The sequence below is a fragment of the Hyla sarda genome, chromosome 2, assembly GCF_029499605.1.
Source record: "Hyla sarda isolate aHylSar1 chromosome 2, aHylSar1.hap1, whole genome shotgun sequence".
NCBI lineage: Eukaryota > Metazoa > Chordata > Amphibia > Anura > Hylidae > Hyla > Hyla sarda.
Window position 1 is genome coordinate 96949388 of NC_079190.1, and position 14348 is coordinate 96963735.

The following is a 14348-nucleotide window of genomic DNA, read 5'->3' on the forward strand; positions in this document are numbered from 1 at the left end:
GAGACGGAGTCCCAGGTGGGGGCGCCCCTTCAGGTCGAGGTAGGCTTGCACCCGGGTTCCTGATTTAGTGGGAAATCGGTTGGAACGATTATCCTGCTTCCAGGAGGAGCGAAGTTTGAAGGACGGGCCCTGCCTACCTTGCGAGGGGCTCAATTTTTCCTGGCGCCCCTGACCCAGGGGGCGAAAGGACCGAAAGGAGGTTGACTTACAAAAACCCCCACGAGCCGCAGTGCAGCGAGCCTTGTTCTGGGGAAGCAAAGAACTTTTACCTCCCGTAGCCTCAGAGATGATGTCGTCTAGCCGTTTCCCAAAAAGGCGACCGCCAGTAAAGGCCATTGCCGTCAGAGATTTCTTGGAAGCCGAATCGGCATTGACCCACATGGAGTGACGAATGGTGACTAGGTTGCCAGACGCGACAGCCGCACAGTGAGCAGACTCCAACGAAACCTGGCATAAATATTCGCCTGCGCCTGACGAGCAATCTCAGCCAGATCAGCCAGACAACAGACCTTGACGAAGCTGAGAAGCCCACACCGCTAAGGCCTTCGCAACCCAGGTGGAAGAGAAGGCCGGAAGCAGGGAGAATCCCACCGCTTCAAATGCGTATTTGGCCAAATTCTCGACCCGCTTGTCCGCAGGATCCTTAAAGGAAGCGGCATCCGCCAACGGTAGAGTGGTGGATTTGGATAAACGGGAGACTGGGGGGTCCACAGATGGAGGAACAGTCCATTTAGAAATAAGGTCCTGAGGGAATGGACACAAGGTCTAAAAGACCTTTTAGTGCCTTGGAAGCGCTTCTCTGGAAGCTTCAAGGCGGTCTCCAGAAGCACATCAAACTCCTTATGAGTATGGAAAAACTTTGGAGAACGAGAAGTACGGGCAAAGGAAACCTCAGGAGCAGGGTCCGAGGGTCCAGGGTCCTGTAGATGGAAAGTGTCCCTGACTGCAGACAGCAGGCCATCCACCAAGTCAGACATGGAGGACAGCTCTTCAAAATCCGAATGAGGTTCTGAGTCCACCAATTCACCCGGAGATCGGGAACGGTTAGTGGAGGCTCCTGATCTGGGAGACTGAGATCTAGAATGGCGGTTTGGAGAACGCCGCCTAGGAGCGGGGGATCTGGAGCGCGAGCGGCGCCTGTTTTCAGGAGAGGAGTCAGGATAAAAAAAAACATGGGCGCCTGTGGGAGCGTCGACGGTCCGAAGACGCCGAACTAGCTTCCCGAGGGGGACGTAGGGAAGACTGCCTTAAGGCTGTAGCCACCTCCTTGGAAACCTGCGTCAGGTCTGAGATAGTCTGGGAGAGGGAAGACACCCAAACCAGTGCCGGCTCAGGGGCCACAGACCCCGAAGGAGCATCTTGGGCCGGGGTAGTAAGGCGTGAGGAAGAGCAGGCAGAACAAGTGGGTACAGCCGAACCCCCCGAAAATTTAACCCTACACCCTGTACAAGCATAGTAAATGACCAAAGCAGGGGCCGCCTGTCTGAGGGAAGGTTCAATGCTGGGGGTAGACATTGCCAAGCACAGCCAAATAGTGACAGAAGAATTGGAATTAGCTCACCCAGGTTCCTGGCTGACGTCCCCACACCTTCTGAACACTGGACAGCCGGCTGGAAACAGGGATGGAAGACCCACAGGAGCAGCGTGCAACAGCGTCTGAAGAACGGCACTGGAACAGGGGAGCTACTCGGGCTCCTGGAGTCACGTGAGCTGAGGGGAGGAGTACTGTGCGCGTGCTAGCACGGGAGAGGCTGAGGCAGCCTGGGAAACCCGCGCTGCCACCTGATAGGCTGAACCAGCCTTCCCTGTGCCGGCGCTGAATTGATTGGGCGCTCAGAGAGCGCGAAGTGGGTGGAGCTACACTCGTCCGGGACCAGGCCACGGCCTAAAGTAGCGGCCTGGCTCCCGACCGAAACCACCCTAAAACTGTGAAGGATATAGACGAGACTGCGCGTGGGGCGTAGCTACACTCGGCCGGGACCAGGCTAAGCTGCGGTGAAAAAAGCGCTTGGCTCCCGGCCGAAACACCGCCCCAACAGAGAAGCTTGCAGCCGTTTCCCCGGTGGAGACGGCTGCCTGAAAAACACAAGGCAGAGGCTGCCCATGGCGGAACTATCCCTCGGCCGGGACCAGGCCGAAGCCGGGGGCTAAATTAGCGGCCTGGCCCCGGCCGAACACGCCGCCCGATTTTAGAAGCCGGCAGCCGTCTCCACTGCAGGGACGACTGCCGGAGCCAGACCATACTGCTCAGACGTCGTCCGGAGGGCCGGCAGCTGCCCCACCATGTGTGGAGGCTGTAGCCCACAGTAAAAGGCTCGCAGCCAGTGCCCCCAAGTTACAGGTCCCCCAATGCCCTTACCCCTAACAAGTTAATAAAGCCGTCCCCCTGTAACCCTTGATGGAGCCCTAAATGGGGGGGGGGGGGTTAACTCACCTGATTATTGAGGTATACTTGCCTTCAAAGAAGTTCTGTCCCCAGAAGTCTTCACCAGACTAAGCCTGCTGCATCATGCCAGGCTTCTTTAAGCGGGGCGAGCAGAGGCAATAGGCGACCCGGACCTGGTGCTGGCCGGTGGCGAGGAAGGGTTAACGGACCATACTCTATGGAACCGTGCCCTTCAGTCGCATGCGGGGAAACAGGCAGCGCCTTGCTCCTGTCGCCCCTACCTAGAAAATTAAAAAAAGAAGAAAAATTCTAAACACTATCACTAAAAAATAATAAAAGGCCAGGCCTGGAGCAATCCAGGCCCGTGTTGCCTCCTATGAAACTAAGCTAAAACGGAGTGTCTCTGAGGCAGTAGGTGGGTTATACCCTGCTGGGAGGGGCCGACTTCTTTTTTTTGTATGCCTAGTATCAGCCTCCTAGTGGCAGCAAGATATACCCACGGTTCATGTGTCCCCCAATGGAGCTGTATGAGCAATAGAAGTAATTTACAAATCTGTTTAACTTTCTGGTACCAGTTGATTAAAATAAATGTTTTCCAGAGGAGTAACCCTTTAAAGCTGCTTTTTCCCTATTATGCAATACATGTTACCAGACCAAATTAATTGAAAAACTGAATTTATTTATTTTTTAGCATGTGCAAAATGTTTGTCTATCACTATTTTAATATACCTCTTGTCATTAGCATACGGTGCCTTCCCTCCTAAAAGCTCCCAAAACTGCATAGTCTCCTGTCCTTCTGCCAATGTCTCTTCGCTGCCATCAGCCAAGATGGCTGCCAACTGCTTAGCCATTTCTCGTTCATCTCCACTTGAGCCCTGTTAGACAAAATGGAATGATTTTCAATACTAAATGGTACCTCTCATCAAAAAAACATTTGATATATTATAGATTAATGTATGCAGAATAACTTTACAATTGCATGTTATTAAAAAATATGCTTCTTTCTATTTAATTTTCCACTTTGAAGAAATGACCACTAGGGGTCTCCCTACCAGTCCTGGCAGCAAGCATTTCAGACACATGCTGGAGTCCTAAACACTACGAGCTGCCAGTCTGCTTTGTTCACAAAGGAGAACACTCAGAGCTGCCAGCCTGCTTTGTTGACAGCCTGTTTGGCTGTCAACAAAGCAGGCTGGCAGCTCTGAGTGTTTAGGACTCCATCATGAGTCAGAAATGCTTGCTGACAGGACTGATCGGGAAAAATACAATAGAAAGAAGCATATTTTTCATTAACATGCTATTGGAAAGTTATTCTACATTCATTAATCTAAAATATATCAAAAGTTTATTTGATGAGAGGTACCGTTTAAATACTAGGCAGATACATGAATTTGTCTGTATACGTACTACTGGATTACCTTCCAAATAATATGCAGTGGCCCATATTTATCAATCAGCGTGAAACCCTAATTGTCTGCTTTTTCTCATAGGAACCAATCACAGTTCAACTTTCACTATACAAGAGCTTGTTAAGATTCAAAAGCTGAGCTGTGATTGGTTGCTGTGGGAAAAACCAGACAATTAGGGTTTCAAATTGATTGATAAAGCTCCCCCAGTATGTCCATTATTTAGCAGGTACAGACCGGAAACATGAGAGAGAAGAAAAACTAAGCTTGAAACATATACCCCCTGAGGTATAATTATAGATAAATTGAGGATTCTTTTCACTATATACTAGAACGCTCGAATATAACAGAACGCTAGTAAGAAGAAACATATTACTATATAAGTGAATATTCCCAATGACATTCCATATGACCAGATATTAGTATATATCTCTGCCAGTGCAAACTTAAAATTATCTCTAAAGAAGTTATCAGGATTGTTGTATTATGCTCACCTTCCCATACCACAAGAAATACTCTGCCTGTGTATTGAGTAGAAACACATCATTGGAGTTCAAGGAAGAAGCATATGCAGGAACTTCCACAGCTTTGGTGTTGGAAGGTTCTGTCCCATGAATCTGGAACAGTCTGACAGGTGGCTCAGGCTCCTCATTTCCCTTTCGAGAAGTACCTCCCTGCATAACCAAGGAAAGCACAACTAGTAAAAAAAAATCGGATGCAACCCAGTAAACTGAAGAGCACAACCAGTAGAAAAATTCTAATGGAACCCACTAAACTGGAAATCACAACTAGAGATGAGCGAATTTACAGTAAATTCGATTCGTCACAAACTTATCGGCTCGGCAGTTGCTAACTTTTCCTGCATAAATTAGTTCAGCTTTCAGGTGCTCCCGTGGGCTGGAAAAGGTGCATACAGTCCTAGGAGGCTCTTTCCTAGGAATGTAATCACCTTTTCCAGTCCACCGGAGCACCTGAAGGCTGAACTAATTTACGCAGGATAAGTCATCAACTGCCGAGCCGAGAAGTTCGTGACGAATTGAATTTACTGTAAGTTCGCTCATCTCTAATCACAACCAGTAAATAAATTATGATAGAACCCACTATACTGAAACACACAACCAGTAACGACATTACAATAGAAGCCACTATACTGGAAACTCCAACCAGTAAAAAAAAATTCTATTGGAACCCACTAAATTGGAAAGCACAACCAGGAAGAAAATTCTGATGGAACCCACAAGTAAGATAACATAATACTCACTGTTGCACCAATCCTCTGTAGTTCCACTTCGAGATATATGACTAAACTGACTATTGGGTCTTACCATTCTACTCCTCAGTGGGATCTGTTGCTACATAGTCTAAGGGTCTATTCACATGCCAAAATTTCTGCTTGCGGAATTCCACTTCAAATGAAAGCCCATAGACTTCTATGGGATTCCATAGTCTATGGGCTTTCATTTTAGGCGGAATTCCGCAGGCGGAAATTCTGCAGTGGGAATAGACCCAAACACTTCCTAATCAGTAGATTATGTAGAGTTTGCAGGGACATGGGACATACTCTATGTTGTTAATGTATTCATAAATTTTCAGGTGGAATACCAAAGAAACTGAACAAAGAGATAAAAATATTGTGTGTGTTTTTTTTTTTTTGTTTTTGTTTTTTTACTGGGAATGCTAGTATTTATTAAAATATACCCAGAAGTCCTTGCTTCAGTAATTCAGTAATTTAAAAAAAATAATCTACAATTGATTCCTTCAGTCAACAACATTAGAGATGGGGCTTGTGTCATGAAGCAGAAGAAGATTTCTGGAATTGGAAAAAATTGGCACCCTACACAAGTCAAATAAATGCTGGCAAGTTTACCTCAAAAATGACAAGCTTTCCTTTGAATATGGCCATGAAGTGTCGAGGTTCTTTTCCCATGCAAACTCGTACTTGCACAGGTTCACCATTAAAATCCTGATCAAGCTGAACAGCCAAGTAAGCGGATGCGGCCAGCTCGTCCTGTGATGCATGGCGACCCTGCCGTGAAGGTGTCAGTATCAGGTAAGTAGGGTAAAGCCAAGTAAGGTCATGTCAATTCATCACTGCTCAATATTTCCGCAGAATGTCTGCTGACTTCTAGTATATGTGTCTGTATCATACTTACTTGCCATATGTAGAGAACATAATGTGGCTTCTTGTTTATATGGTACGTATAGAGCACCAGGTAACAGTCACCACCGTAGAAAAACCCATACCACTTGGGCTCCACTGGTACTAACTCCAAATTCTCAATCCTCCAAACCTGAGAAAACATCCATATTACTGGTATTAATATTTATTTTTACACATTAGAAAACACAAATCTGTTGTGATGTCCCAGTATGGGATATAGTCCCGTACAGTACTTAGGCCCTGTCAGGTTGAGTCCCTCTGTGTCCTAGGGGCCCTCCTGCAGTGTCCATATATAATATATATAGTAATATATATTATGTATAGTGTTATGTATAAAGGACCTTTTAAGGACCTTTCAGTTAGTCACATGATAATCTGTTCCCATGATGTGTTTGTTACCCAGAGAGCACCAGCTAACCAGGTGACCTGCAGCTTGACCTATGGGCTTCTGGCTCAGCCAGCCTGTATAAGAGGGGGAGCCATTACAATCTCTCTCTTCCTACTGAGGCACAGTAAAGTCCAGATGTCTCAGAGCTAGTGTCCAGCACATCTGGAGGCCTCAAGCCAGTAAGTCTTGCGTGGCTGTCCTAAAGTCTGTCAAAGTCACTACAAGTCCCAGCAAGCTGCGAGATTCTTCTGTGTTACTAGCCACCTCTCTGGGATCCTGGCCTAGCTGTAAAGACTGTTACCCTCTGTTTACCTCAGTAAAGCTACAGTTTACCCTAACCTGGTCTTGGACTATTATTGCTCTGCCTAACTTGGGGATAGCGGTGCTACCGTTCTGGTGGTTACCAGTTAGAACCACACCCTGGCGTCACAAACATTTTGGGGGTTATTAGCACCTTGCCCCTGGGCTTCAACATCTGCCTCATATCTCACCTTCACACCCCGTGGCCCACCACACTGACATTCTTGGTTTTTATGAATTAAATAGTACTGGGCTAATGCTGATGAGTCCTATACCATACATATGGCATCCAATAAAGCCTGTCAAAATGTACTCTAGAGGTACAAATATACTGTACCTCCATGTAGAAAATATACTGTACCTCCATGGAAGTCCTAGGCCTCTTACAAAACAGAACCATAATACTGCCATATGCATAAGTCTTTACCCCCCTTTAGGCATAACTGCTCAAGAAGGCTTCAGAGATCAAATGCCAGGGTGGCAGGTTTGCAGAAGTTGTCTTGGCTCCTGTACATGTTCACATATTTTACACATTTTTACCTGTCATACACATGCACAGCAGGTTAATTAAAATCCTACTGGCTGTAGAATGGCCACATCTGTGTCTTCTCCCCCTGAGCCCCAAATAAATGATATGCCAGCAAGGAGCTGGCATAGACTTCAGCTACATGTTATGCCTGTTTATAGGCATATTTTTTAGTAAATCTGGCAGGTAGAGGAGGCAACGCCCCTTTCCACTAATGCCCGCCCACTTGATGAGTGAGGTGTAAAGTTATATAAAGTCACAAATATTTTAGCAAAAAGGGGCTTGGACAGATGTGTGTCTAGTTATAGAATACAGATGAAAAACTGTCATGAAAGGATCCCATCTATCTAGGTTGTAGAGAAAAGTCAAGGTCAACTGGACATCACTAATCCACATGTCTTTATAAGTAAATTGTAAGAAAATGTCTTCATTTCTGGGGTTCATTTCATTAAAACAGTGATTAAATTTCCCAGCTTAAAGGTGTAAATCCCCCTACCACCCTCCATAGCTGAGAATGGCATTCCAGTAAAACATAATTAACCCCTTAAGTACATAGCGTTTTTCCGTTTTTGCACTTTCGTTTTTTTCCCCTCACCTTTTAAAAATCATATCCCTTTTTTGCACCTAAAAATCCATATGTGGATTATTTTTTGCACCACCAATTCTACTTTGTAATAACATCAGTCATTTTACCAAAACATCTACTGCCAACCCCCCCCCCCAAAAAATCATTGTGCGACAAAATTGAAGAAAAAATGGCATTTTGTCATTTTTGGGGGCTTCCGTTTCTACACAGTAAAATTTTCGGTAAAAATTACACCTTATCTTTATTCTGAAGTTCCATACAATTAAAATGATACCCTACTTATATAGGTTTGATTTTGTTTTACTTCTGGAAAAAATCATAACTCATTATTTATGCCATGATCTGAAGTTTTCATCAGTACCATTTTTGTTTTATTCAGACTTTTTGACCGCTTTTTATTCATTTTTTTAAAGGTATAAAAAGTTACCAAAAATACGCTATTTTGGTCTTTGGAATTTTTTTGCACATACGCCATTGACCGTGCGGTTAAATTAACTATATATTTTTTATAGTTCGGACACTTATGCACACGGCAATACCACATATGTTTATTTTTATTGAAACAGGTTTTTTGTTTTTTATCGGAAAAGGGGGGGGGGGGGGTGATTCAGACTTTTATTATGGAAGGTGTTAAATCATCTTTATTAACTTTTTTTTCCCCCTTTTTTTTGCAATGTTATAGCCCCCATAGGGGACTATAACATGCAGTACATTGATTCAATACACTGATCAATGCCATTGCATTGCATTGAACAGTGTTATCGGCGGTTGATTGCTCAAGCCTGGATTTGAGGCTTGGAGATTAAATGTAGAAATTCAGCATAGAACCGTGAGGGGCAAAAGTGAGGACAACACAATATTAAAGTGTAATATTATGGGGATGCACAGCTATAAAGAGATAGAATTCTGAAATGGTATATCAAATAAATAAAAATAGTGGCACTGTAATGTCCATTTATCTGTATTTTGTATTTTCTGCTTTGGGTCCTGTGTTAGACTTTAGGTTTGTGTCTGAACAGGTTCTGTGTTAATTCTCCCTGGAATGGGAAAGGTAACTTTCACACTTGGAGGAAATACACTGCTCAAAAAAATAAAGGGAACACTAAGATAACACATCCTAGATCTGAATGAATGAACTAATCGTATGAAATACTTTCATCTTTATATAGTTGAATGTGCTGACAACAAAATCATGGATATGGTCTGGATATGGAGTCACACTCGAAATCAAAGTGGAAAACCACACTACAGGCTGATTCAACTTTGATGTAATGTCCTTAAAACAAGTCAAAATGAGGCTCAGTAGTGTGTGTGGCCTCCACGTGCCCGTATGACCTCCCTACAATGCCTGGGCATGCTCCTGATGAGGTGGCGGATGGTCTCCTGAGGGATGTCCTCCCAGAAATGGACAAAAGCATCCGCCAACTCCTGGACAGTCTGTGGTACAATGTGGTGTTGTTGGATGGAGCGAGACATGATGTCCCAGATGTGCTCAATCGGATTCAGGTCTGGGGAACAGGCGGGCCAGTCCATAGCATCAATGCTTTCAAGAGGAACTGCTGACACACTCCAGCCACATGAGGTCTAGAATTGTCTTGCATTAGGAGGAACCCAGGGCCAACCGCACCAGAATATGGTCTCACATGGGGTATGAGGATCTCATATCGGTACCTAATGGTAGTCAGGCTACCTCTGGCAAGCACATGGAGGGCTGTGCAGCCCCCCAAAGAAATGCCACCCCACACCATTACTGACCCACCGCCAAACCGGTCATGCTGGAGGATGTTGCAGGCAGCAGAACGTTCTCCACGGCATCTCCAGACTCTGTCACGTCTGTCACATCTGTCACATGTGCTCAGTGTGAACCTGCTTTCATCTGTGAAGAGCACAGGGTGCCAGTGTTGAATTTGCCAATCTTGGTGTTCTCTGGCAAATGACAAACGTCTTGCACGGTGTTGGGCTGTAAGCACAACCCCACCTGTGGACGTCGGGCCCTCATACCACCCTCATGTAGTCTGTTTCTGACTGTTTGAGTGGACTTATGCACATTTGTGGCCTGCTGGAGGTAATTTTGCAGGGCTCTTGCAGTGCTCCTGCTCCTCCTTGCACAAAGGCAGAGGTAGCGGTCCTGCTGCTGGGTTGTTGCCCTCCTATGGCCTTCTCCACGTGATCTACTGGTCTGTCTCCTGGTAGTGCCTCCATGCTCTGGAAACTTCGCTGACAGACACAGCAAACCTTCTTGCCACAGCTCGCATTGATGTGCCATCCTGGATGAGCTGCACTACCTGAGCCACTTGTGTGGGTTGTAGACTCTGTCTCATGCTACCACTAGAATGAAAGCACTGCCAGCTTTCAAAAGTGACCAAAACATCAGCCAGGAAGCATAGGAACTGAGAAGTGGTCTGTGGTAACAACCTGCAGAACCACTCCTGTATTGGAGCTAATTGCCTATAATTTCCACCTGTTGTCTGTTCCATTTGCACAACAGAATGTGAAATTGATTGTCAATCAGTGTTGCTTCCTGAGTGGACAGTGTGATTTCACAGAAGTGTGATTGACTTGAGTTACATTGTTGTTCCCTTTATTTTTTTGAGCAGTGTATAAGGTCTCTTCAGGTGCTGTTCTTTGCTGGTGATTAGACCTGTTACTCTGACCATGTTTGCATTATGTTCACTATGTCTGTCTGAGCATTTACCCTGAGTTTTAAACTTGGTCCTGTTAGATATATAGATTTTGGCTTGCCTTGTTGGAGTACTTTGTCGGTTTGTAGTATTTTTATATGTTTGTTCTGCATTTGCTTTGTGTTTCCTTAGTCCGTATTCACACTGTGCAGTTTGTCAGTCCTGTTTTGACCTTGTTTATTCCTGGATCTCCTAGGATAGAATTCCTGAGCCTTAACGTATCTGTCTATCTAGGAGTGAGTTAGTATTGTGCCTGTACTCGTGTTTGCTTTAGGATTTTTGTTTCCTCTTAGGCTAGTATTAGGATCACTCGGTTGAGAGTGCCGGCTAGTTAGGAGCCTATTTGGCTTTGGTATTGATGTCCCTCCATGATTGGAGTGGGGTATCTAGTATGTTCCTTGTTCTGAGTCCAGTGTGAACAGTGATCTTGATTTCCTGACCTGTTAGTATGTAATATCCTGCCTTGTTTGTATTAATATATCTGTTTGTTGGTTGTTGGGAGGCTGGCTGGAAAGTAGAAGGGAACAGCCATTTTGCGGTTTCCCACTTCCTCTAGCCTTGCTTTTTACTTTCCATTCTGCGTCCCACTGGTCACCGCCTTCCTGCTTCTGATCAAGTTTTAATGGATTTCTATTAAAGATGTAAGTGCTGCTAAGTTCTTTTTTTTCAATATACCATTGATGTAAGGTAAGCCAACTTACTGATGGTCTAAACTGCACCAGATACAGTATATATCAGCCTTATCCACTGTGATAAATCTGGTGCATTTGAAAACAAAGTTTACACTGTCTAAGTATTAAATAGCTTTAGTAAACTCCCACCAATGTATGTTATTGGGCCTCCTACCTATGACAGTATAGCCCTGATGTTCTAATAATAATGTATTGCAACTATTGGTCGTGTTCTGTAACTCCTAGTTTTTTTTTAATGGTATTTATAACTTAGTAATAAATAATGATATTTAGCATTTTTCTGGTGCAAAGTGTAGGTTCAGTTTCCATTTGTTTTTCTCTGGACTTGCACTCCCAAGATGCAGTTTTTGTGGATTTTTTTCCCAAAAATAGTGTGTTTTAATATTGACATTTTTTACTTTGTTGTTTTTTTTCTGTGATTTTTATATATTGACCAGTCATGTGATTCTTTCATCATGTGACTTAAAGGGGTACTCCGCTGAAAACATCTTATCCCTTATCCAATCGTCTGCGGCACTCGCCCCCTCCATTCACCATGTATTAGCCGTCACGCCCCCTCCCATAGACATAAATGGAGGGGGTGTGGCGTGACATCCCAATGTTCTGGACGATGCCACTGCCGGCCCGGAGATCACGGTGGTCCCCAGCTGTTGTTCCCAATGGTGTACCCCTTTAAGGATTTCTTTCAAATAAATGGGGTAAGAAAAAAAAACCAAGAAAAAACAACAATGTTTAACCAACATGGTGTTTTTATGTTTTTTTTTTTTCATCCATAGTCTTCTATGGGAGAGAAATGCCAACATTCAAAAGAATACCATAGTCTCAACGTACTGCGATTTTGGAATTCTACCACTGAGCCCAAAAACTGCAGAAAACCGCCAAAGATGGGTGAAAAACCCCAAAGGAAAATTGCCAAGTAGGTTTGGCGTTTCATAAATCCCTATTGACTTTAAGGTAACATCTGGCTGCAGTGTTTTTTCAAGAAAAAGTGTTGAGTGTTTTTGCAATAAAAACAAGTGGTAACTTAGCCTAACAAACACAATACTAATTCTGAATTCCGCATTAAAAAATTGTACAATATACCTAAAAGAACAAAATGAATACATTAAATAAATATTATAAAAATGATTTAATTAAAAAAAATATAAAGCATAACAACAAACTCCCTATTTGTTTTACGTTCATTAATCCATCCAAAATGCACGATCTATCAAAATATGTTTTTCCACATATTGCTTATTTTCTCACCACCTTTTATGTGGTGAGAAATGTTAATGGCTTTCTCATACTTTTTAAGTGAATTCTTTAGTAAATAGATTTACTGCTTTTCTGGGACTTCTAGAGGTTGTTGTAGAAGTCTGGTTGTTTTTTTTTTTTTCTGTTTTTTTTTTTGGGAGGGGGATGCAAATTCTGATGGAAAAGCCATGTTCCAGAATTTTGCAGCAAAACCTACCCAAAACAAGTCGGAAACGCTTAAAGGGGTACTCCGCTGCTTAGCGTATGGAACAAACTGTTCCAAACGCTGGAGTTGGCGCCGTACCCCTTTAGGCGCAGTCAGTCGGCACCGTCAGCGGAGTACCCCTTTAAGTACATAAAGGGCCTATGTGTTGTTGGCATGCTGTTTAGTAGCTAGCTAGGTGCAAACTTACATATAATACATGGCATACAGAGATTAACCAAAAGAAGAACAGTAGTCTTTTACCTCTACAGATCCGCTGCCATCATCCACCATGCGCTCTTGGGCAGCCACTGCTGGCTTAGCATGGAGTAAAGAGGCATCAAATTTCTCTTGACTGACTTTAGCTGTAATACACAATGACAACAGATTCAGCTTCTATTCCCTTTCCAATCCTTATTGAAGGACTTAGTTGTTAACCAAGGAAAGGAGCAGAAAAAAACGGAACCTTGTGCGGGCGCTGATCCTGGCACTTTTCTCTGACACAATTGTGTTTGAATGGTCTGGATCCTGTGATCAGCGCCCACACAAGGTTCCGTTTTTTTCTGCTCCTTTCCTTGCCTTTATGGGAGAAGACTATCCTCTCCTATTGGACCGAGGGCTTTGCAGTTCGCCTTTCTACTACCTCAAGTACTCTTAAGGGGTGATATGCCTGCTTTATCTGCTATCTGGTGAGCGACTAATTTATAGAGACCTCGCTACTCTAGTCCCTGCTGGGACCTTGGTGTCTAGGATAATACACGAGGCGCTGTCCTCTCTCCTCTCCCCTTTTTTTCTTCCATTATTAGTTGTTAACCAGACACAGAGAACTAGTTAGGTATATAGAACTATATGTAGTTAAACTTACAGCTATATGTAGGAAACTTACAACAGGGTCCCCCACACTAACCTCCCTAACCTGAATGTACAGATAGATAGTGCAGGCAACGCTTCTTACCAGGTGGAAATCGGTGCAGCCGTTCAGGAGATATTCACCTGTTGCTAATATGGTTTTTGTCTTAAAGGGGTACTCCGGTGCTTAGACATCTTATCCCCTATCCAAAGGATAGGGGATAAGATGCCTGATCGCGGGAGTCCCGCCGCCGGGGACCCCTGGGATCTTGCACGCGGAACCCCGTTTGTAATCAGTCCCCTGAGCGTGTTCGCTCTGGGACTGATTACTGGCGACTACAGGGCGGGCGGCGTGTGACGTCACGCCCCCGCCCCCATGTGATGTCACGCTCCGCCCCTCAATGCAAGCCTACGGGAGGGAGCGTGATAGCTGTCACGCCCCCTCCCGTAGGCTTGCATTGAGGGGCGGAGCGTGACATCACACGGGGGCGGGGGTGTGACGTCACACGCCGCCCGCCCTGTAGTCGCCGGTAATCAGTCCCGGAGCGAACACGCTCCGGGACTGATTACAAACGGGGTGCCGCGTGCAAGATCCCGGGGGTCCCCAGCGGCGGGACTCCCGCGATCAGGCATCTTATCCCCTATCCTTTGGATAGGGGATAAGATGTCTAAGCACCAGAGTACCCCTTTAACTGCACAGTAAGAAGCGTTTTAATAAGCCTCACCCGCACCATCTACTTGTATATTCAGGTTAGTGACTCTGCTGTCGGTTTCCCTTTAAACTTTCTACACTATTGTATAGAAGTTCCTAGAGTATACAGACTATTCTATTAAAGGGGTTATCTAGGAATTGTCTGGGCCTGGTGGAGTATGCCGCCAGGACCCCCTGACTGGGCAGCATTAGGTTAATATAATTGTGACCCTGCATTCTCCCT

At 44.7% G+C, this 14348-nt stretch overlaps 1 protein-coding gene across 2 annotated transcripts in view; it reads right to left on the minus strand.

The window, feature by feature from the left end:
* AVIL (advillin) overlaps window positions 1–14348 on the minus strand; it is a gene marked incomplete in the record, with an annotated part of 310689 nt that overhangs the window by 18281 nt on the left and 278060 nt on the right. For both annotated transcript variants that reach the window (XM_056562628.1, XM_056562629.1), the window contains 5 exon segments: window positions 3116–3261; window positions 4287–4466; window positions 5660–5818; window positions 5946–6083; window positions 12829–12929. In XM_056562628.1, coding sequence (XP_056418603.1) covers window positions 3116–3261; window positions 4287–4466; window positions 5660–5818; window positions 5946–6083; window positions 12829–12929 — 724 coding nt within the window.